Genomic DNA, 25,784 nt, shown 5'->3' with positions numbered 1-25,784 from the left:
AGTCAGCTGCCAGTTCAACGCCCCCAAAAAGGGCAAAGGGAGCGGACGGGCTTCGTCGCTTACGTGACTTGTTTCATAAACAAACAGAAGGCGCAGAAAATTGGCACAAAATTGCCAGGCGAATCCTTGCCAAAGGACCAAAAATGGGGGGCCCAGGTGTATGGCTTTCGACTCCTTTTGCTCACATGTCCCGCTGACATTGAGCGGCGTGAAAGTTTCGCCCATGGAGAAGCTCCATTGGCAATTTGGCACTTTTGCATACGAGTTGGTAATTGTTTCCGCCAAGCATTTGTGCAGCGGCAGATGGGACTGCACTGCACTGCGTGTCCTTTCCGCCGCGCTTATCATTCATAAGTCGTGGGCAGCTGCGTTATCCTTGGCTAAGGACATCAGGCATCAGCGTCCGGACAGCTCTAAATGAGACATCGCAAGGACACGAAAGTTTTCTCATTACTAGACACACACTGCAGCACCCAAACCCCTTATGAGTTTTCCTTCCTTATCCAAAAAATGGGTAAAACTAAAATAATCAAGAAGCGAAAAAATGGAAAGTTGTCGCCACTTTGCTTAACAGACAATGCAAAAGTGTGCAGTCGGAGAAAATATGTCAGCTTTAAGTGAAAAGTGCTACGTTTAAATGAAGGTTTAAGTTGCAATGCCACAAATATTTCTGACTGTTCCCAATAAGGTGTTTCCTAAATTCCAGATGTTACTATGTAGAGTTGTAAAATGAGTTATTTAACACATATTATTCGCAGTGTTATTTAAATCTGAAGGCAGTCCTGCAGCCATGCAACCCATAGACAGGTGAATCAAGCTTTCAGCTGCCATCCTCTGAGGAAAATTCTGCGTGCGGCAAAAGTTTTCATGCATATTCAACATCATTAGAAAGTCAGGACAAAGTAGCTGAAGGCAGAAAGGCAAGAGCCTTCGTGGAAAGTAAAACAAACCCGTTTAGGGCGCTAAAATGTAGGCTATAAATTATGTCATAGGTATAGTCGACCTTTCTCCACGGAGCTTCCTTTCTCGCAGTCTGCCGTAAGTGGGCTTGAAAGGAGTGCATTTAGAAAGTTCTGAAAAGCGTCTTAATTGCAACGCCGTTGGAAAATACCTGTAGAATTTAATTCTTCCTGCTGAAAGCGGCTTCAATGCTGAGAAAAATGTATTTATTTAAATAGAAAAGGAATATCCCTTATAAGCACCTATTGTAAAGAGAGGAATTCACAAATTGATTAGAGAGTAAGGAAAGATTTTACTGAGTCTGCACGCAGGTGTAAAAACAAATGGAAAATAAATAGAATTCCCCATTTTCGGGGCCTACATGATTGAACAGCACCTTCTGGCAGGTCTGGCGGAGTGGCGATTCTGAAAACCATTCCTCTTCTCCTCATCTAAAGGTTCCTCCACATCTCCCACAGTTTCGGGAACTGCCATTGCCTGACTGACTGCTGTGCTTCGTAGCTTGGGATCATAGGACTCGGCTCCGATATTCATGGCCTGCACCTCGTCAAACTCCAGTTCGCCGACCTCATCCTCGCCAGGATCCAGGCTGTAATCGAAGCCCGGATTGGGCAGACGCTGCTGCTGCTGTAGGCTGGCCTCACGCCAGATGGACTCGTAACGGGGTCCGTAGGATATGTCCTCCGAGGAGGCCGTACTCCAACGGGTGTACGAGGACACTAAAAGCAAATTTTTCATGTAAAATATATAAAAAACTGGGACAATTCTGAGAAGCGCAATACATATACAATATATTGAATATAAATATATATAAAGAATAAATTGCATTTAAAATATATGTTCATTTCATCACTTACACTCGTCAAATAGCTTTTTGGCCACCTGGCTGGCCTTGAAGTCGGGCACGAACACGGGGGCGTTGGGGTTTAGGCGGCGGTCCAGCGTGCGGCTGACGGCGGGGGGCGTGGCGCCGGAGGTGGGCGGAGGGTGGGTGCCGGGGGTCGAATGGGCGTCGCCCACTTCCCGTGCGAATCCGCCGGTCGATGCGGTGGCGGTGGTGGTGGTGGTGTCCTTGAACATGGTCTGCAGAGCACTTAACGCTTGAATAGTTTTCCAAATCTACATTTGACTTCCTGCCGCACGATTTTTCGGGTAGCTTTTCTATGCTGCTTAAATGCTCATTGACAATTATCGCAGGGCACTTCTCGAACTGTCTGATTGTCCGCTTTTCCGTGGCAAATATATTTGAGGATGACCGAACGACAGTCGTTTCGAAAATATTTTTGCAAATTTTGGTAATGACCTATTCTGGCTATGTTCGTGTGTATCTCTCCACGCTTGCCTACATCAAGTTATTTGTGTTCCCAGTATTTCGAGTGAAATTAAATTGGATTAGGAACGGAAAGTCTACTGCGATTAAAGCTGCTCTATTATCTGAATTTATTTACAAACAAAATGTATGCTGTTGGACTGTAAAACGCAATTAAAAAGGAAACTATTTCGAAATAAATGAGTTAACTAAGCTCCTTTGTCATAATTCGTTGTATTCTTTTAATACGACAAAGCTTCACTTAAGATAAAACACAATTTCCTTTAAATGCAGTTTTGCAGTTAGATTGGTATTTGAAGGATTTATGGGTTTATTCATCTTATTGGGACTTAACCCGAAAGCTGCTTAATTTCTTTGCATGCCATAATTCGATTCCACTTTCAACTGTCACGTTTGCTCCGCTTTTCTGGTTGCAAATAAAGTTTGACTTTTAATTAAATGGCAGGACTTACAATAATTTTAATAAGCCGTATAAATAGATTGGAATAAATTTCACACAAAGTGAGGTAAAATCCCCTAAACTCATCCGGACATTCCATCTTGCCGGTGAGTGTGTGACAAATTTAATTTTGCGAATACCGCAAATTGACAAATATTTTCGTTTGGCCAACAAGGAGAAGACCAAAAGCACCCAGCACTCTAATTCAATCTGGCTGGTGTATTTTAATTGATTTGCGCTAAATTTATTGATTTCATTTTGTCAACAGTTGTTGCCAGCTGAACCGCAAAGAAGGCCTGAAAACCTCAGACCCATTCACCATTTGCCCAACTTGAGCTCATTATGGCAGCTTCAGCCCCCTCGGAACCCAATATTTGCATTCGTGTTGTGCGTGTGCTAATTTGCATGTGCGAGTGTGTTGAAACATAAATTAGTTGACTCCGCCGACACACCCACACAATCGAACAGAATAAAATAAAGTGAAAGGGGTTGGAGAAAGTTTCGCCCCACCCCCGAACCGAGCACCGAAAATTTATTGCCTATTCATTGCATTCGCGCTGCTGCAAAGTGCGATTTTCGCTAACCAAACAAACAGCGGTTTTAACTGTTTTTAGTTAATTGCGCAAATTACTTGCGCTAATTTATTGGCCGTTTTGTGGAATAGGCAAGTTCTTTCGGCTTATGGGGTTAGTCTGACTAATTTGCTAGTTCCTAAGGGGATATTTTACACGAACTTAGCATTCAATACATTTTGTGTATTATTATTTAAAATTACACTATACTTTATACTTTATTTCCCAAATGTGTTCGCAAAAAGCAATCTGTGAATAAGAGATCGCAGATCTCACTAATCGATCGCTCTTTTCCTCAACCGATAATATCGATGCACAATGGTTCCTTATATTCTAATATAATGTTCACACTATAATAATGTTAATATGTACAATAAGGTATTTCTACTATGTTCCTACACTATTAAGCCATTTGACAATTGTCCCCTACAGTCATAAGTCCCTTAACTGAAATAAAAGGCAAAAGTTTACTTAGCTACTCAATCAGGGACACAAACAACACTCAAATTGCTGGCCAGTTTCAGATTCAAATGGCAAGTGGCGGTCGAAGGGCACAGTAAATAAATGAAACGAAGTCTTCGCACTTTTGTAAGGTTGCCGCTCAGTGTTGCCGGGTTTCCCTCAAAGGAGTAACAGATCATAGCAGTTTATTCCAGATACATTCCTTAGATATTTAAAACAAAAACAGTTTATACCAAAACGAACAATATCAAATAATTGTACCTTACATAATATTATTTGTAAAGGAAAGTAGCCAAGATGACAGCTCTGGTCCTCCAGCAGTCAGTCAGTCGCCCACTTGGTCAGTCACTTGGGCTGCACACTCAAGTGTCACTGATTTGAGGATAAGCACTTCACAGGCAACTTGATAGCCCCCCTCTCTATATATATACGTGTATTTATATGTATGTATATATGTTGCAGTGGTATTGGCCCGGTTGTGCCGTGTCCCGACGGGTTGTTGGGTTGCTTGGCTGCCTGGCCAGTCAGCCGTGGTCGGGAAATATCACAGCAGTACGCTCTCTCATTCGAGGGCCACTCGTGCAAAGCGAACTAATTTGAATGTATAAAGTCAGCAGTACTGGCGGGAAGCCCCACAGGCCAGATATACATATCCGCAATAATATATATAAAGACAGCAGATAGGACAACGAATGACTGACTGGCCATGGAGAGCGATGAAAACAAAGGCCATCATTAAGCCCTCCATTTTTGTGTGGCTTTAATTGATGTGCGTTAAATAGTTGGCAAACTTGATTGGGAAGGACAAAGGGGATACTTTTTGATTCGTTGATTGACACAAATAAAATTCATTTGGGAGTAAGTGTCTTAAGTTCAAATGAGAGCATGGACCAGAATATTTATACCAATTCTATAATACAGGGAAATCTCGTCATATATTATGTTTCCAACTTAGACCATTTTGGAGTTGCCCACACAACTTTCTTAAATAAATCAATTTTTGTGAGGAATAAATCGAGGGATTAGCATTGGGAAATATTGAACTTACTATTAGAAATTAAATATTGAATGATATTCCGATTTTTTTCTTGCTTCCGCATAGAGTCTAGACTCTCATATTTGCTTTCACCCCTTGCTCATGTTTTCCCTAGATGTTTATTGCCCGTTAGACCCGCTTTCCCCGACTCTTCCCCAACTTTCCCCGTTTTTTATCGCCAGCCTAAGCAAACACACATGGACAAGGTGTCCAAATTACTGCCGGTTGTTGGTGTATTCTTGCCACATGTTTTTGCTGTTGCAGCAGGGTTGCTGGTGTCGTTGCTTAGTGTCAGTGTTGCCACCTTGTTGGCGAAAGCAGCTGCAAAAACAGGAAAAACCAGCGTAGTTTCCGTAGCCGAAGCATCAACTACGCTTACCAAAAAATATTATTAAAAATGGCAAAAGGTGGATACTCTCTAACATGTGAGTTGCAAGCTATACTTTGTACTATTATACAGTATTTAATGATTACTTTAAAGCCTATTTAAATAAAGAGACTTCAATCTTCTGACTTCTAAAGGTGGAGACGTCTGTTGTTAGGGTATGGGAAGAGAAAACAGCGACTCAAACAGTTGCAAATGTTGCATTTGCATGCATGGCCAGTCGGCAGCAAATTTCACCTGTCCCCCTGCACCTCCTCCAGCCATCCCATCCCCCTGCCCCATCCATCGGCTGGCCAGTTCGGGTGGCGTTGTCGCTGCCATTTAGACAAGTGACATATGCGCCAGGCACAGGTGAAAGGGGCTGGAGAAAGGGGCTGGAGAAGGGGGATGCGAACGAGAGAGACAGCTCATGCAACATGCAAATAGTGTGTCAGAAAGGAAAGCCGACTCGGCTCTGTTTGCCCCCATCAGGACACGCGTCCCTTCTCACCTGGCCACCCAGTCACCCACCCAGATCTCCTGCATCCTGCAAAAGGGGATGCGATGTCCCCGTCTCCATATGAGGTCCATATGAGGATAAGGTCCAAAGTCACGGATCAGAAATGAATCGCTGGTAGGTTCATTCCCATCTGAACTGAGTCTTAATGATCTGCTCTTGAACAACTTACAGCATAAATATGTAGACAATAAGTAACTATTTCTTAACTAAAGCTAGTTACCTAGTTGAGTTATTATTAAATTATAGACACAGAAGAGGGAATCGCTCTGGGGAGTAGATATACGCTTACAGTTAATCAATAAATTAATTAGCTCCGTGGGATAAGGATTAAGGATTAAAATAGATATATTCAACGTTAAATATGTAGATGTGGCCATAGCAGCCTAGAATAGACGTATTTAATATATTTTTTTGCGCTGCCAGTGAGGAGAGTTGCAGCTTTGGCAGTGTGCAAATTGCAGGAAGTAACGTACGCCAAACAAACAGGGCGACAAACAAACAAACGAGCAGAACTAAACAACAAACTCGTGTGCGAATCTTTAGTTTCGCCTCGTTTCTGTGCGAGAGTGTGTGCTTTTTTCGCAGCTGTTGGTCCTTGTTTTTGACACAGTTCAGGGGAGCAGCCAGCGTTATATTCGTGTCTTTCTTTTTGCCATTTTGCACTCTGCTCTGCTATGCGGTGCTGTTGTTGGCTTCCGCTTTTAGTTGCAATTAAACAAGCCAGTGCACCGCACAGACAGAAAGGCAGAAATGCAGAAGGACATCGCTCATCAGTGCAATGTCCAATTTGCATGCATCGCTCCCCGGGTTCCTTCACTTCGCCAAACGGGTTCTATTCCCGTGAATCTCTTGTTGTAGCTCACAATCAGCTGCACTGGAGTGGCTTAAATTGAATGAAAATCACTTAAACTTTTACTTTAAGGTTTTGGTATCGCAGGCCAAACAAAGGCTCTTAGGCTCAACCAATATTTGGTGCTCTCTCTTCTTTCATTGATTGGCTTATCAGTACTTTTTACTGGTGTTTTAGTATTATAAAACCACATATATCATACTAAAAAAAACCTATTATCTTTATTGTTTGTTAACACAATACTCATAATTTTATTTATTAGTTGTGCTTTTCATATCCTGTGGCTCACATTCTTTCATCGCTTTCAGATACTTAACTTTCGCTATTTTTTCAACCACTTTTAACTGCATCTATTAATGGTGCTTGCTCTCAGTTGTTAAACCATTTGCTGACTGTTCTGATCATTGAATGATTATCAATTACGCCGTTCAGCCGCCGATATTAAAACTCAATCAAATTTTGACACACGTCGATTAGCGCCAGGCTCAGCAGATACCACTTTTGACGACACCCCCCGAAATGTTGCGCAAAGAAAAAACCGTGAACAGTAAATATTTACCTATAAACATTTTTTAAGCGTTTTATGTTTGAGCAGCAGTTGCCGCGACAAAATATATGCAAGCCTTTATGCATATATGAATGTATGTATAGACTCGTGCATGTGGGTAAAAAGTCAAGTCGTAGTCCGCACACATTACTTATTTTTCTCTCTGGTGCGACGAAAATTAAATTAAACATTTTTTATGCTTTCGACCCGCTGGGGCATCCTGCGCCGTTTCGGGGCAAATAAATTTCTGTATCGCATGACATATGCATCAAGGTGGAGGTTTGGGGCCGCTCTGTCGCAGCTGTCAATAAGTGCGTCGAGTTGACGTTAAAAATCAGGCATTAAAATATGCCGTTAAAAATGCAGATCCATTGCCAACGGAAAATGGATCCAGCGGACTTGGGGTCCCTGCCCCCTTTGTTAATGCATTTCATAAGCCACAGCTGCCAGTGATGCGGTGCCACTTGCATGTGGCAAGTGAATTTAATGCCGCACAAAGCAAACTTTGTATCGATTTCGGACACCCACACTCCACGGTCCATGCACCTTAGCCTTCGAATTCCCGAACCCTTGCAGCCAGAAAGTTTTGGCTTGAATTTAATTTGTTGCAAAGTTTCGGATGAGCAGAAAGATGAGATCAGGGGGGTGCCGGAACGGATACGATAGGGTCTGCCAATGTGTTCTTGCATAAGTGCATGTATACAAACGAGGGCGGATTCCTCAGAAATAAGTGAGGATACTTGGGCTTGTACTAATATTGAAATCAAAAACAGATTGTTTATTCACCTTTACAGGAAATCGTTGGCTTCAGCTAAGTTCATAGCCTTCATCAGGGACTTTCAATTATTTTATTAATTTTTACCTACTTAAAAACGAAGATGTACAACTTTGCAACTCAGTAAATATATTATTGTAAGGCCAAATAGCCGATCACAAACTTCTAGTACAGCCACCCATTTCGATCTTTGGACATGAGGAGAGCAACTTCAATTTGGGTTCGAATCGGGCAGCGCTAAGTTTGTGGAAAGGCGGGGCAAAGTTTTTAAACAGTTACACAAACTGCAAAACGCTTTTCATTTTGCGTTCGGACTGGCTAAACGGATTTACGGAGCATTTGGAGCAAGCATTTTGGCCGCTGCCACTGCACTTGGATTTCGATTTGGGTGCACAAAAGTACACAGAAGTTTTATGAAAGAAAATGAAATGAAAATCCGGTTGCAGTCCCTCAAAGCTTCGTAAACCAAGAAAATCTTTAGTTTTTGGCTTTAAGCTTGCGGCAACAATTAAATGGGAATAAGCTGAAAGCAAAATAAGATTTCCGGCTTGGAATGCTTTGACAAAACACTTTCTGGAATAACAGAAAACAGGGACAATCAATTTAGACTGCAAGGAATTTTCCACTCCGATATCATTTCACACTGGGTCACTCCTTAGGAAACCCATATCGTGATTAGGGCCAGCCACATAAATTAATAAAATAATAATTAGATGTGTCAAAGTTTCTCGAAAGTAATTAATTATAATTATATAGACAAAACTTATCCAAAGCACAAAGACATACATGTCAACCCACTCTATTTATTCTTTATTGAAGTACAGTGATTACTCTGCTGAAGAATATTTATTTCAACATACATATATACTAGTTTAAAGTAAAATCTTTTTATTCGATATTTTATGTAGTTTAAGCCACCTTATCTTGCATTTAGTTCTTAATTTTCTTGGGTTCCCAACCACCTGCCAGTTTTAAATAATAAGTGAAAAAACCTTTTAAAGAAAAATGTTTACACAATATCAATGCTCCACGTCAACTTACTATTTTTAAATAATTATAAAAACTAATAAGAAAAAAGGGGAGAAGAGTAAACATTATATAACTCTATATCTATAAACAAATATGTTGGTATATTCAATAAAAATGTTTCGAACCCAACGCGTATTGTATATACCCTCGTTATTAGCTATATACTAGGTAGCCACTCTTCTCGGTATCACAGAAACTTTTCTTCTCGTCTGATTATTTTGCTCACACTTTTTCCTTGGGTCACCCAACCAATCTATCAGTTAATAAAAATGTGACAGTAGTGAGGTAGGGGATAGTGTGGAAAGGTTGATCCCTTGGAGCAGATTGAAAAATAATAAATCATAAAAACGAATTCAGGACACCGGTGGCAAACCGAAACTTAAAGTCAGGACATAAAGCGCACCTGTGTGGGTGTCTGTGTCTCCTGTGAACAGCAGCTGGCAACAATTCGATACGTGCCTCTCGTGCTCGTCCTGTAAACTATTATCCTCGCCCAAAAAATGTATAACAAAAGTGAAGTCGAGGGGAAAACGATGAGAAGAGCCAGCGAGGACTGGGCTCCGTTCATGTGTGTGCCAAATGAGTTTAATCACCTTGCTGAAAGTTGAAGAAGCTACGAGAAAAGGGATTTACAGGGAAACACCACTAAAAAGTTTTTAATTTGTAGGTGATGTCTTTCACTCTTAACCATTAAGTTTAAAACTGTGTACCTACCTACCTTACAAGTACTATTTTTTATGAGTTAAAAACACTTCGACGTCTTTCTCAAAGATGTAACAATAATTTTATGTGAGTTTCACTGTACTTGCATCCTGTTACGAGCATTTCCTTCAAAAGATAGTTGACATACTTTGTGAAGGCGTTGTAATTGAAGTGTTGCTTAAACAAAAGCTAAAACTTAAATTGCTGCGAAATTGTCTGTGCCAAGAGGTCCCACCTCCTCCCCAGAGGAAAACGGCAAACGTTAGCCTTTTTTGAAGTTTCTTTTTCGTTAGTTGTGGGTAGCCACTCGAGCTGGTGGCCCAGCTCCAAAGGAGCAGGAGCAGGACATGGAGCCGGAGTCGAAGTCGGAGGAGCAACATTTATGGCGTCGGATCGCTGCTTAACTGTTCCGAGTGCCACTTGACTGACGCAATGCTTTGACCAAGTAGCGGGTGACAAGCCAAGCGCCTTTGTGGCTGTCACCCCGTCCACCGAGCACCACCCCCTTTTTTTGGCGGTGCTGCCTTCAACTGCCTTCAACTCCACACATAAGTGCACTTCCATGGGGCCGCAGAGACTGCAACAAAGTTGCTTTTGCCACGAATGCGACAGTGGTTGCAAATTCGAGCTCAGTTGCGCGCTAGAGAACTTCAGCCGGTGACCTTGAGTGGCTGCTTAAGGTGCCGGCTTAAGAGGATGTTTCAAAAGGAGGTTTCTTTTCTCGAGTGTACTATATAAAATATAAAAAGGCGTACAAAGGCCATATGACTTAAGCGATTTAAGCTCACATGCAGTCTTTATAATTATTATTTCCAAGCGAAGGATCCATTTTTATGAGCGGTTTTGTATACATAACTTCCACTAATTCCTAAATGCATAGTTGACACTGTCAATTTACAGGTAAGTAATAAGAAAGCTCGTCAAGGTATTCGTTAGTGGTACGTTACTGAATCAACGATTCATTACAAACATTTTCCCAAGTTCTCAAAATAAATGACTTATAGTGTTGCAACCACTATGCAGCGGCTGAGTCTTCTCAGACGACTTCGACGATGGGCACTTTGTCAAAATGTTTTCCCCTCCCTTTTGCTGTTTGCCAAATTAAATCTAAACCATCGGCCACAAAAGCGCAACATCTCAGCAACTTGGACGATTGGAGCAGTGGGTTCGTGCTATTTGGATGGCTGGAACGACCCATTCGCACAAGTGTGTACAGTTGTGTACAGTTGTGCTCGCAGACAACTATCGATTGGCCTGGCTTAAAGGCGCAGATGTAGCCAAGTCAAAGATGCCGGGGGTGGCAAAATAAGAAAAAATAAACTTTTGCTAATACAATAATAAAAAGTTACTACGTGCAGTGTTGCAGGAAGTTGGAAAGACAGAGAGGGAGTGAGTTGCGAAAACCAAGCGAAAATAATATAAAAAATTTAAGTAAAAACTTTTCTCCTCTTTCACACTCGCTGAGAAGTTGGCAGAAACTTTTACTTAACGTTAACCTTAAAGGTGGGCACAGCGGGCGACAGTGGGCGTGGTGGATTAGTGTTGCCACGACACTGATTAGATTTATCAGCCAGTGGAGTGGCACATAACAAACGGCTCTGTGGAAGGGGGTTGGCTGGTGGTATCTGCTGCAACTTATGCAAAAATCCAGTGCAACAATCAAAATTCAATCAGACAGCGACACCGCAACAGTTGCCACCACTTGCGGCAGCAACAGTTGTCAATTGCCAGTGGCACTTGGCGGCACCCGAGGCGTATGCGTAATGTGCGCACGCAGAAAATATACCGCGATTTTACTATAATCAAAATTTTAAAGAACGTATTTATGTATTTCATGGCCTAGGAAACAATTAAAGATAATAAACCTGGACCTTACAAAGTCAAAGTATTTGGAGCTCGCAAATAAAATGTTACGCTTTTATGAGCTGAAGTAAATATTTTTTTTTAAATGAAGAATTTTTTCAAGTGTTCCTACGGTGGAGCACAATGCAGTAGTTATATGACAGCGCAACATGGACACAAATGAGTGGAAAACAGCAGTGAGTGGCAGCGGTTAAAGTTTGTTATTGGATTAAGGCAGCAAATTGTCAGAAGAATGGCGCTTCTCTATCGAATTCGAGGGGATTTATAAATGGGGGTCCGAAAGTCATATGGGCTTACATTACCCGGCTTTCCATTACACACATCTGCAATCAAAATGCAAAGACCTTACTGCCTTTCTTTTTACAATATCTTACAAATATCACGCGTCCAAATCATAAATGAGCCATAAATAACACATTGCCATCTAAAGTCGTAAACACATACAGAACAAACAGAGGATGTGTTGTCAGAAAAGTCAGTCTGCGACTTAAAAAAACATTGCTATTCGACTACCCTGCGATGTTCAATTCAGAATAAATTTAAAAAGAAATGTTTTTTAACTCTATCCGGATTTTTTTACCTAAGATGATGTTTCATTAAATAGTTTTGAACTGAAATGGTTTTTCAAAAACCAATCATTTTAATTTCTTCTTATGACTTAAGACTTAACACATTTTCTGTTTACAATTGTTGAATTTGTCTTGTACAGATGTACCTCAGCATTTGAAAGTAATGGGTATGCGCACAGCGTTACTTATGACCGGGACCAATACGTTTATAGATGACGAAGCTGGCTGAAACGTGCTTGAAACACTGTTGTATCTTTGGTTTCTGCATATGTTTTCCCATGTTGTTCGTCTCCAGGCGTTTTTTAACCTCCACACCCTTCAGACCTTCTGCGAGCATCCCCTTGAAGGCGATGCTTTTGTTGTTTTCTGGCACTGGCAGTCGCTTGTTGATAAAATTTAATCATATTACACATATTTCGCTCTTTACGGTCTGTTACCCCAATAAGGCCCCTGGTTTTTTGGGGGCCTGTTGGTCCATGCATGCTGGAGGTATTTACTCTTGTTTACAGTTGTGCACGTCGACGAGAATGGCCAAAAATATCCAATTTGAAATTAATGCCTTTAGGATATTATGCATAAAATTCGTGTGAGTGATGCGGAATACGGAGAGTGGGAGGTACATACGCTAAAAATAGCAAAACTGCTGCATGGCTTAAACAACGAATCTTTCTCGCTTTCTCCACCAACAATCTCTCTTCATATTTTTACATGTATATTTTCCCCACCCGCCACCACTTTTAGACACCACCGTTGTAATTGGCCTGCGGCATTTGGCGGGTTGAAGTCTTGCCAGCAACCGCAAAAGTTTATTGTGTGCTATAAATTTAATGCAACAAACCATTTGACCGAGGAAAGCCCAGGCTGACAAAGGGAGAAAGGAAAGGAAGGCGGCGGAGGGTGGTGCAATAAAATAAGTGAGTAAAATAAATAGTAGTAGACAAGTATTTGACTAAGGCAAATAAAACATAGCATTACACACTTAAGTAGTCAAACGGTTTGTTAAATGAATCTCATTTCTAAATCATTCGGAATAGTTTCACTCTTTGTAAATATAATTTTGAATCCACACGCTATAACTGATTGGCTCGACTATCACATCCCATACTCTGTTAATAATGTGCATGTTTCACCTAAGTCCAAACTCTATCCAAACCCAAACGTAAACCTATGTACATATATACAAACTGCTGACACCCAAACAAATTTTCCCCACCTGCCAACATTTCTTTGGGGGACCTGCGTTTTTGCCAGGAGATCGGTTTAATACCTTCACCTTCTTTTGTGTTGAGGTGCTAATTTATTTTGGTCGCGTGTGCGTCTCAAAACTCCTGGGAGGGAAAAACCAGGTGAATGGAAAAGGACCACAGCACCGAAGGACTTAGAAGCTTTTCTGCTAATTATGATAATGGTTGGGGTAGAACTTCTATTTCAGCTCGAAGAATCTGTGGAGTTTTTACTAGTGGAATACGAGGTATGATGAATGATTGTATTGCAATCGTAGAATCGCAAAAGTCAGAGAGGACATCATCTGCTAACAACACAAATTTCGAATTAATTAAATTCTTCGCCCTCATTTTCCTCTATCATGGCAATTTATAATTTCATCGAATGTTTCGCGTACACATTTTTTAATTGCTAAATATTTGCCGCTTGTGTACATAATTTGTTATATATTAACTGCGAACAAAGAAAAGTGGCGTGGGTGTAAAGTTCGTGGAAATAATGAGCGAAATATTTGGAAAATGCAAATTAATTATGCTAGACGTGTATTTGTTTAAGTTATCTAATTAGACTCGAACGCAATTCATTTTCAATTGTTTGTCGACATTTGCATTCGAATATTTATGATAAAACTAATTTAATTTAATATACTGCAAATTGCCAGCTTTTTCGGTCATTTTGTTGTGTACTCTCCTGTGTGATTATGTGGATTAGACATTTTTTGTTTCACAATTAAATAAATTTAAAAACGATTTTACAAACTCCCATTAAAAAGTAGGCTTGTCGCTTGATCTAATAGTATTGCCAATTTGTTTTAATAATGAATTGGTTTAGCTGAAATTATTTAAAATAAAGTTCAGTAAAATTTAACGCACTTTAATTTGTTAAGTATATTTAGCCAATTACACCGTTTTTATTTTATTCGCAATAATCAATCACATTATTTGAAACCATGTACAATTTATTTTAAATTCTTTAAGTTAATAAACTATATAAAAAACTACCATTAAGCTAAGCAGCTTATATTTAAAGAGTGCTTTAAATATTGTAGAAAAGTGAAATGCATATTGCTTTGGATTTGTTTACACCAACACTGTAATCGAACTTAGTAGCTTTTGTCTTTGCCATTGAGGACTTAACCAATCACCTTCGAGTTGTTCACATTGCCTTCACTTTCCTTCGGATTGAGAAAAATATCAGAAATTAATTGACCTTGGAAAATGTACAGCAAATGCTACAGGGTGTCTGATCCATTGCACACAGTATCGATAATTAAAAACCCGTGCCTGCTTTATTAAAAAGTGCAACCCAGAGTATGGACAAAGACATTAGAATTATTATTCTCATCTCTTTGATATGGAATTATATTGACCTGGTTTTGGAACCATCACTTTAAACTAAAGTATTTTATTTTGTGGTCTGAGTCAATAAGTTTAAAGATTTTAATAAATGGATGACCCTCTCTGAAGTTTAAGGACTGACATTGCCACCCTCGATTTCCCATCTAATTAGCATTTGTTTAAGTTTAAATTCAAATTTGGACTTGCCGCTGCATAAAAATTGGCCAGACCCATAAATTTAATTAGTTTGAGCCACGCTCACTGCGGTCTGGAGGTCAGAGGCAGCAGGCTTTTGGCCAGGCAGATGGCAGAGTCACGGCCACGGAGGAGGAGCCACATGCATACACGGTCGCAGCGCCGAAACTTTGCCAAATTAGTTCAAAGTTCAAACATTTTCCATGACAAGGAAGAGGAGAGTGCCAGCAGCAAGCTGGCCAAACAAAAAAAACAGCAAACACCAAGTCAATTATTAAAAATAATTACTTTAGCCCAAGTTTATATAGCGAAATTTTCATATTTGTATACTTCATTATTATATTTGCTTACTTCCTCCTCTGAAAATCTGGAGTGTGCTAAAGTTGTTTCAAACCAGAAGCCAAGAAAATCTGTTGGGAATGACATTATTTTGTAAAGTAACATACCCTGTAAAAAATACTATCTTATCTATAAAAAAGACGTATCTTAATTTAGCAGTTATTTTCAACATTATAGGGTGAATTCTAGTTGGTACATTTGAGAAGTATCACTGCTCTGTTGTCTTCTGAAGTTTTTACAATTTTTTCCGAAACTAAGCTTTTGCGGCTTGGGTTCATTTTAGCTAAAAAAAGGTGGCCAAAACGAGTGGCATTCAAAATTCCATCCCCTCTCCTCCCACTTGCGCCACGCCCACTCCGGCAAAAAGGCAGACAACTTACGCCATTTGTTATTTATAAAAGATTAAACCGCAAAAGGCCAAAGGGAAAGCCATGGAGGGGAGATGGAGGTGGTAGAAAAAAAATAGGGACCCTGTTGGGTGGTGGATACACTGGAGAAAAACTAAAAAGAAGCTGCAGACTTTAAATCATCTACTGAATAGGTACGAAAAAGTCTATTTTTGCCTTTTAAAAATAAAATATAAATTTCAGATTTTTACCTGGATTTTTCCACCAGTGTGTAGAAGCGTTTTATCTGTTTCATGTGCTTGCCAACCGCAAAGGGCGATGACCAAAAGGAAAAGGAAAGCGAAATTATAATAATATTTAACTAAATATGCCTACTGTTGCTGGGATGGTCGGTGGGCCACTTGATTGTGCTCTTCTGTATGAATGTGAGTGTGTGTGTGTTATTTATGGCCGCGTCCCTAATTGAATTGCAGTTTATTTGAGCCTGAGAGCAGCGAGCTACTTGAACAAAGGCGCTGGCCCGCCGCTCTGGCCACAATTTTTTAATTAACTTTCTGCGCGACCGAGAGGTAATTTCTGCTCCTGTTTGCATGTGTATGCGAAAACATGGGCCAAAATGATTTATACGAAACAATTATCAGTTTAAATGGCGTATTGAAATTTCTGCACAAAAGTTCCGCCACCTGAAAAGTGCCCTGGCATCGGGCTTTAATTTTATTATGCCGTCCAAGCTAACGAGATTAAAAAGTTTTGCCAACGCCTGTCACAGCTGCTGGGGAAATGGGCCTGGCTGCGTTGGGAAAATCAGTTGGAAAACTGTGTGGGAAAGCGGGAAATTTCAGAGGGCTAACTCAAAGTGTTTGCGATAGTTGCAGCTGAGCGCTGAGAGCTGAGAGCTAAGAGCTGCAAGCTGCGTTGCATTAGCCGTGCAACTGGGCGAGGGGTGGTTGAAAACTTGTTGCTGAAATGAAATGGCAACGGCCATTAGCAGAAGTTGCCAAAGGAGGGGGGCACTTTCCGCGCCCGCGGCCACAATAAATCAAAGTTGAAATATGCAAACATCCCATACAAATCAAATGAAAGCCACAGCCACGCAAATAAAAGACCAGCGCCAACCGAACTAATAGAAAACCCAGGACCCAATTCGATTGCAGCTGCCAACCAAAAAAAAACCAAGTGGAACTAGCGTGGCACAAAAACCGAAGGAAAACCTATCTATATATCCATGTATATTTGGGAATGTAAAAACAAGAAGCGGTCCATAAAAACGCCCACGCTGCGCCGGTGGGCGTGGTCGGCAGCAATCGGCGAAAAAGGCGGGAAGGCGGGAATGTGCGGGATGAAGAAATCAATTTGGTTTGATATCATACTCAAATTAAAGCAAATTGCGGCTTTGGACGGAACCGTTTTATTGGCACTTTGATTTGGACCTATGCTCTTCCGAATGTTGCAGTTCATGTTTAATATCAATGTGCCAAGCGAAAAAGTATATGTTTATGCTACCGTTGGAATGCTCACAGTGGACAGTCAGTGTAAATACATTTAAAGTGTTTATGCATTTGGGGAACTGAAACAAATCGCTTGCACTGACTCCTGCCCTCATTTTTCATTTATGATCATCATTTATTGATAGTTTTTCCCATCAATTGCAACTAATAGTTATCCTCAAAGCAACATCAATTGCCGTCCGATTTGAATGGCGAAAAACTGCTGCCAAAAATTGGTGAAAAAATGCGGGACAAATAAATGCTCACTGCGGTCAACTAAAACATGCAAATGGAATGGGGATATGTAAGGGGACAACTAAAGCTGCATGCCATATCCTAGTCATGTTTATTTTATGATACAATATTAAAGCCGAGTTTGTAAACATTATGTGTGTATGTGCAATTTCAAAATTAAATACCATAAAATGCACCAGATGAGAGGAGCTGCCGCGGCACAGACATTTGCAGATTGGGATTGGGGGGCACCAACATATTTTAGCGACACAACAATTAAAACTGCATGCTGAGCGAACTGCGAGGCATCTGCCTCTGGCCCCCACCCCACCCCGCATCCGGGGGCGAAATGAGCAGTTTCCGCCTCGCAGGGGGCGTGGCCGAGGAGGAAGTGGGGCTGACACAAAAAAAAATCGATAACTTTGGAATTTAATTTTAATATTTCATGGGAGTTTAAAGAAATAGTGCTTCAGTATTATTAATTTGATAGCACGAGTTTCATATTTTATTTTGATATATTTTAAAATTTAAACATTTAACACGGTTCATATAGATGTCAGTTTCCACCGTATGGTTTCTTCTGCTAGGAAGATGAGTTTCTTAGCTGAGTTTCATTAAATTCCTATTTTATTTTTATATATTTTAAAATTTAAACAGTAAACACGGCTCATGTAGATGTCAATTGCCACCGTATGGTTTCTTCTGCTAAGAAGATGTATACATTTAAGTGTCTCTCTACTTTTTCTCGCAGTGCAGGACAGCGGGTAGGGCCGATGCAGCTTTGGCACGGAGTGTCACGTTTGCGAGCCATAAATTTCGCATTATTGCGCGCGTATCCGTGCATAGATTTTCATGCACATTTGCTTAATAAAACCCAGACTCCCGCCATTTCCAACCACCCCCAAATCCGCACGAAAGCTAAACAAAAAACACCAAATTCCAACTGAAAAAAGTGTAAATCAAACGAGAGCCAGCAAACCAGCGAACCAGCGACCCAGCGAGCGAGGCAGCGACGACAAAAACAAAATTTTGATGGCCCACATGGCGTATGCTTAACCACATCCGACTACACACTTCCGCGCATTTGGCGCTGGCCCTGAAAACCGCCACCGCTCTGGATTGTTAACAAATGACTCAACGGGGCTTCGCCCTGGGATGAAGGGGGGGTCCCTTTTGGTTCTGCGGAGGCGGATGCCGGCCTGATTGCATATACTCGTACATACGTACACACCATATTAGTAATGACTCATTTCGCATGCCCATTTATATTCCCTCCGAGAGGTTGTTCCAGTTTCGAGTTGTGGCTAGTGCTGGTTAAAGGAAAGCGTTCGAAAAACACTCAAGTTTCATTTTATTTCTTTTAAAACAATAGAATGTTTTGTTCCTATAATTTGTTTCCAACTTTTCAACAAAAAGAAATACGCGAAATGCAATAATAACAATAAGCATTCATTAATAATTAAGCTATGAAAACTACGTCATAAATTTATTTCGAGTACAAAATATTGTTCAAACGTTTCCCTACGTTCGTTCCATCCTTTTTAATAATCAGATTTAATTTATTTATTTATTTGAAGGGTGTTTATGTATTCGCCTATACTTAGATACTCAACTATTCGTTTGTTTGAAGAGAATGGTGGCCTTTGTTCAGCGCACGACGCCTCCACATTAAATCACCACATCAGCACTTGGATTTCCCGAGTGCAGCTGGTCAACATTTTCAAGTTGAAAACAAATTAAGTGGGCTTAAAGCAGGAAGCAGCCGGGGAAGTGGGCAGTGGGCCCTGTTCTGTGTCAGCTGCGGTCAAAGAGCGCCCATTAGTAGACCGCCAAAAATGAAATCTATACGTGCGACGCCTTTGATTAGACGCGACTCAAACGCAGGACGTCAGAGGACACGGAGTTTTACGTCTCTCCATTGAAACCCTACACCCAGAATGGAGCTCCGGCTCCCGCTGCCTCTGCCCAAATACATGAGAGCTGGCACTTCAAAGGGTTGGTGATCACATGACCCTCGGGCAGCGGCTTTTGTCTCCACAGCCGTCCACGAGATACACTCAAAAACAAAGTTGAATTCCTCGCCCCGCTATTTATCTAAAAGGTTTTTATTTACTGGAATGTTATCCTATATGAAGCTTAATAGTGTTGAAACATTGTAGTACCAGCAAGAATCATAAAGTAAGTAACGCTGGTTGGAAGTCTTATTTGCAAACCAGTTTTTCTGCCAGTGCATGTGGTTGTACGTGTAATTGGTGCAAGTAGGCTGCTATCGGGCATTTGGGGCATGCACCTAAGGGCCACGTAAGCTCTGCAACACAGATACTCACGACTACGCACGAGGTCGCATCCAGCCGGTGGCCATTGTGAGCTCCGTTGTCGGCGACATGTTTTCTTTATGCATCGCAGTTCCCATCGACGGGGATGGAGCTGGGATGCCTTCCGTCCATTAAGCCGAATGCCCACTTTATTGGCACGCAGACGAGGTGAATGGGAAACAATCAATGCTGCGATTGAACTGGAGGTGTAGTGGATGCTGGGAAATTGCTTACTATTTGCCCCTTTTTAGGCAGTAAAAACCGGTCAAATTTTGTAAGAAAATACAAATTCGTAATAATCGAATTAACTCATTCTTCTTTGAATGTTATCATAGAGACAAAAACAATTCCTTAGAAGTTAAAACACATTCTTGCTGAAACTAAATGTTAGTGCATTCGGAAAGTTGCTTAAGAAATCGCATATCATTATTTTGAAAAGAATTTAGTTATGCTCGAATTTTCTTTTTGACTTAAACTCTGTGACAACCAACTTTTGACAACCATGGCAAAACTTAAAAATTCCCAAAGTAAACCAAACATTCTCTCAATTGTTTAACAAGTTCCGAAGAATAGTTTAGGCATTTTTCCCAAAGCAGGCCGTAGAAATGGCCCAACAGAAATATGTACATCGACGGCGGAGATAGAAATGTGGGAGAAACATTTTTAATGTTGGCCAGGCCAGCAGCTAATAGTTCCCTAATGGCGGCAACTTTGTGCCACCCCCAAGGTCAACTACATGCGCCAGATAACCCTCGAAAAATCGGACAAAAAACGCAGCGTGTTCTTTTTTCTATTAGTTTTTTGGCCGGAATATGCTGACACTTGCAGTCGCGTCCAGCGGTGGCTGCCAGCAACAATTTTTAGTTTATCACACGTGCCAAATTGTGCGGCCACCTCCTGCGGCGACAGGAGCGGCCAAAGGATAAGCCGAGGAAGTGCGACCCCAGGACGACGAACGTGCAGCGGTATACGTGAGCAGAAGCTACGAAGGGGGTCTGCCCCAAAAACTGTTGGCCGGCTCTCAGCGGTACTGAGAAAAATCAGTTTCCAATAAGAAGATCGCCATTGAGTTACTTAGAATATGTTACGGAACAATTTCTGAGAAGTATACATTTCTATTTGAAATATAATTAATTAGTTGGTTTATACTTAAAATGTATTTCTATAAACATAATTGAGGATTGCCCTTTTAGTGCCTTCGATACTCAACATGAAATATAAAGAAGATGGGTCATTTTTCCAGGTGCACCACCCGATCACAACGCATTTCCACTTTTGATTTATGCAGCGGAGTTCAATGCAAAAAGTCAACTTTTGCTTGGCCTGGTGTGGCCATAAAGAACATAATTTATGTCGCTCACTGATGGCTTTCTATGCGCTTAGGAGTTGAGTGCTTCTATGGGGTGTTGGCTCTCTCACTAGGGGCTCCCCCTGCCATACCACTGCCATACCCCTGCCACACCGCTGCTATACCCCTGCCATCCCCACCCCCCTTCCCATCCGACCCCCTCGTCCGCCATCCTTGTCTGCCATGCTGGCAATTGAATCGCTGGACCCAAAAGCAGCACAAAGCGAATTGACCGGAAACGCGCCTAATTGACTCGACTTTTTCTGTTCTTTTCGACTGTTCTTTTATTTGGGAAATTGAAGTGCATTAGCCTATGTCCTCAGAGTTATTATTACAATGGACGATGACTTCACTTTGATTGGCTCCATATTTTAGTCATACTCTAAACTTGAGAGAGAGTTGTTAAACCACACAAAGAATTATATTGTACAAAATAAATAAATAAAAAGAATGGTAGACATCGTGAGGTATGAAAAGAGGTCAATCACAAAACATTCCGATTCAAGTTCAACTTCAGTTAAAATTTTAAATGTAAATACGCATTCTATTCCTTGTGCATAGGTAATTTTATGAGCCAATACTCGACAGAGCAGGTAATTTTATTAGCCAATAGTCGACAGAGCATTGCCGACTTCGCCGTTGAATTTCATTTCACATTTTGCGCTATTCTTGTGGCGGGTAAGTTATTCTTTGAGACGAGTTTCTGTTTTTGTTGCTGCCTTTTTATTTAGCCATTTTCATTGTTATGCGATTTTGTGGGCCATATTATTGTTATGGTTGCAGCTTGACGGGTTGCCCTAGCATCCTGCCATCGTCGTCGCCCATCTTCGTTTATGTAATTTAATTCAATGTACCGTTTCAAATTGAATCTGTGAAAAGCTGCGCAAAGAAAAATAAGCTTCACAACGGACTAACGGAAATTTCCATTAGCCGAGGAAAAGCAAAGTATCACAAAAGCCAAAAGCCCGCGATGGAAGTCAGGTGCAGGTCGTGTCTCCCCCTTGTGGCATCCGATTTAATTGAGCAGCGGACGGGAAATATATTTCATTTTTTCCGATTCCAGGTAATGGGAAAGCTGGATGGAGAGGGATCCTTAAAGGATGTTTAAATCTTCCATTTGTCTTCGATATCCATCGTTGCTTATGCCGGTCTTAGCTCAAATATGCTTAGACGTTAATATCTATGCCAATTATGAATATACCATAATTATTTTAAAGTCGAAAATCCAACGTACAGCTGCAGGAACGATACAAAATATGAAATTTAACAATTTCCATGACTCCGAGAATAAAAATACCATTAGTAGCACACACAGTTTTCCCACCAATTGAGAGGGACCACATACACACACATGCTCAGGAAGCACTTAAAACTAAAACTGAACTCAGGGAAATTAATTGCAATAAACGTGGCGAAGAAGTTTTCGGCGAACGAGCAGGAGGAGTAGCTGAGGATGCCGGAGCATGAGAAGCCGTTTTGCCGGCAGGACGACTTGGTCGAAACTAATGAAGTGTCGCAATGGGATAATTAAGCTTTTAATCGCTGTGTCTGCAACGGTGTTAGTGGGTGGCTAATTCCATTCGAGCCATCAGCCACCAGCCAAGAGCCAGGAGCAATGGGCCAGGAGCCATAAGCTGTGAGCCATGAAATCCGGGAGAGCGTGCAAACGCTCTTAGTTCGGGCAGTGTAATTAGTGTTTTATGATCGATTTGTGTTCACACATGAAACCATAATTCAATTTGGCCCCACTTTAAAATGCTTAATGGCTGTGCGTCAAGTGGGCCTAGAGGTAATTCCTGTTTTTTTTTTGTCGTGAGCGAAAGTTGCACTTGTGTGCTAGCGGTTGCAAGTTTTTGCGGCCCAGGCGCCTGAGAGCCAAGTTAAACAGTTGGCCAAACAAAGAGTTGGCCAAAATACACAAACACCGACACAGCCAAACACACTGGGAGACTTCCAGAACAAGAACAACAACTTATTGTACAAGTACAAGACTCAAGGAACCAAGTACCAGAAACCAACGCCACCGCCCTGAATTCGTGGGCGGGGCCAAAGTCTCTTGGCCAAGATAAACAGAAGAGGAGATGACTGGATTACACCGGGGATGGGAAAGTGGGGATCGGGAAAGAGGCAGCAACGGACTCGACTGAAAGCTGTCGGCGAGTGGTAATAGTGAAAGCCGCAGCTCTGATCCTTTGATCACAAAGGAAATACATCAAAATGTGGGATAAAAAACAAAACAACACCAGAGACACTGATAAATTCGAGTTCTTTGACTATCAGATACCCGTTACTCAGATGGTGGGAGTGCGAGGGAAAAATTTCTAAATTCTTTTGGCAGGTCGATAGAAATTGGCAGGACAAATAGTAAACATTCTGACAAATGCTTGCAGTGCGGCTGCTTTTCTAGAATATGCATGCTTAATCTCAACCTTTCATCTTTTATAGTTCCCCAGATCTCGAAGTTCACTCGGATCTCGTATAGTCATCCTAAATACGAATAAATATACTTTATTGGGAGGGAAACGCTTCCTTCTTTCTGTTACATACTTTTCAACGCATCTAGAGTACCATTTTACTCTACAAGGACCCCGCATTTCGCACCCCGGACCCCGCATTGATGTTAAGCAGAGGTTTAATCGATTTCCTGAAAAACATAACCCATAATAAATCGTTGAATAAATCTTTTACCTTCTTTGGCATCCCAGAAGCAGTCCTCTGTAAGAGTTCACACAATGCAAAAGATGGAGAAACATACAAAGCCACGCAAATAAACATGGGTTCAGGCTTGAAGGACATAAAGCTGATTGTTTTGCTCGGCTTAAAACTGAAATGTTGATATAAATGAATTAATCTCAAAAAGGGCGGACAACACATGGTCACAGCACACAGGGACTTTAGTTTCTTAAGAATAAATGTCCGGGATACCCAAAAGAAAATTAATAGAGCCAAAGTTGCTAACAAGTTGTATAAACTTGCATCTGAATTTGTAGACACATTAAAATTTAAATTAATTTTAAAATTGCTTAGTAAACTATAACACTTCTTGAAGTATTAATCAATCAAGCAATTAATGTTATCCGCTTTTCTGAGCCTAGATTGTTTAAGTTTATTTTGTTACATTTTTTCTTAAATTTTCTAGAATGTTGGTGAAAGTTTATTGGCTGGTTCTTGGACGTGATTGATATGCTGCTAATTGCGAGTAATTTAAACCAGATTCAAAAATTGAATGGATTGAATGTCGGTGAATTATATTTCTAATAATTAACGCTTTAAATTTATTTATGTTTAGAGAGGAAAATTGTAGCAGGAACACGATGTTTAAAATCGTCTAAATACATTACAATTTATTAGTTATTTAGTTACTAACCGATTGCGAACCTGATTTCCTGGCAACTAATTGGTGAAATTATCTTTAAAACATTATGAATAATTTAATTGTTGGTGAAATGCGACATAGAAGCGACAATGGCCTATCGAAGAACAATAGCAGCACAGCATGCCGCTATCTCGTTCACAACCATCACCATTCTCTTTCTATGCGACTGTGTACTCAATAAACAAAATACACCATGGCAAATGGACCTTAATATATGCAATTAAAACACAACATTTTGGGCTTATTATGCGCACAGCACTCCCTCGTGTCTATATTGCTCACCTCATCTCAATATTCATTGGCCAGCCACCAACAATGGGTATTATTTAACGTGACCCATGTTGTTACTGCTCCCTGTTTGCCAACTGTGGCCAAATCAATTAAAAATTACGTATACGCACTGCAAATATTTGAAAGGGTCTGCCGCCTATTTGCACAGGCAGACCAATTTCCAGATTTCCACAGAATTTGGCGACGAATAAATCCGCCCGTAGACGCGCACATTAATAATCAGGAAAGGAGCGAGGTGGAGATCATTTATTTATTAAGCTATATATAATTTAAATCGTTAAATACTCTTTTTAACTATTTAAACTGAATATAGTACCATGCAAGTTTGAACTGGATTGGTAATATATTTTATGTTAATTAAAGAGCAGAATGTTTGGCTGATGTCGGTTGCTTTCTCATGATTTAAATAAATACGTATAAGTATTTCCATCTGCCATCCACTGAAATAAAGACTTTTTAGCTAGAAGCAAGTGCATAAATGCCAGGAAAAACTACTGAAAAAATACAGCACTTTGCCAACAGCAACAATCGCGAAAGGTGTGTGGGAGTTTGTTTGTTTCCGTGAATGTCACAACTTTCTGATGTCTGAGTAGAACTGCGATTGCAACTGTGACTGTGTGGGTGTCTATCTCAGAAGGTTTTTCCTACTCATCTGCATCTCCTGCGACTTTCCCGCTCGTCTCACTTTCCTTGCTGACACAAAAGTTTAAAGCAAATATGCAATGCGCTTGCCAAGCCAAGCCGTGCTTCGTGGTATGCAGCAAACATCAACAACATTTTCCCGCTTTCCATGAGCAGCGGGAACAGCGCAAAAATACCGCCCCCTGCTGAAAAAACAAGCAAATGAAAATGGAAATTAGGGAGCGGAGCATGCAGATGCACTACGTAGTAGTTTAACTTAATTTGTTGACGCTGTTCATTCTTTTGTTCGCGAAATCGGCAAAGAATTAATCAAGTCGAGTCTGGCACATTGAGGTAAGGAATAAAGTAGTATAGCTCTTAAAATGACTTAATATTTTTGTAGAGCAAAGCGGTAATTTCGATAGCGTTAAATCAACTTAAAATTATATAATTTTATAGTTACCTCTAGTATATATAACGATTCAAGCTTTAATTGAAAAATGTTATTTTTATTACCACATTTGAATGGGTGAATATAATTGATTTTCCAAGAGTTTTCTGGTTTTCCCAAGAAGAATAGAATAAACTGGCCATGATAATTTTTTCCCGAGTGGACACAAATTTGTTAGCCCCTCTTAAAAATAAACTACTA

The 25,784-nt window shown here is 40.7% G+C and overlaps 1 protein-coding gene across 1 annotated transcript; it reads right to left on the bottom strand.

Annotated features, from left to right (window-relative positions):
* Window positions 1–1,228: 1,228 nt before the first annotated feature.
* On the bottom strand, window positions 1,229–2,354 carry LOC122614252. Its single transcript, XM_043788787.1, has 2 exons — window positions 1,818–2,354; window positions 1,229–1,679 (listed from the first exon to the last, which is right to left on the bottom strand). The coding sequence occupies exons 1-2, from the start codon at window positions 2,038–2,040 to the stop codon at window positions 1,318–1,320; spliced, it is 585 nt and encodes a 194-aa protein (XP_043644722.1). The 5' UTR covers window positions 2,041–2,354; the 3' UTR covers window positions 1,229–1,317.
* Window positions 2,355–25,784: the final 23,430 nt, after the last annotated feature.

Source organism: Drosophila teissieri, chromosome 2R (genome assembly GCF_016746235.2).
Source record: "Drosophila teissieri strain GT53w chromosome 2R, Prin_Dtei_1.1, whole genome shotgun sequence".
Taxonomy (NCBI): Eukaryota; Metazoa; Arthropoda; class Insecta; order Diptera; family Drosophilidae; genus Drosophila; species Drosophila teissieri.
Note: the sequence above shows the minus strand (reverse complement) of the source record. Positions and strands in the feature narration are given on the sequence as shown.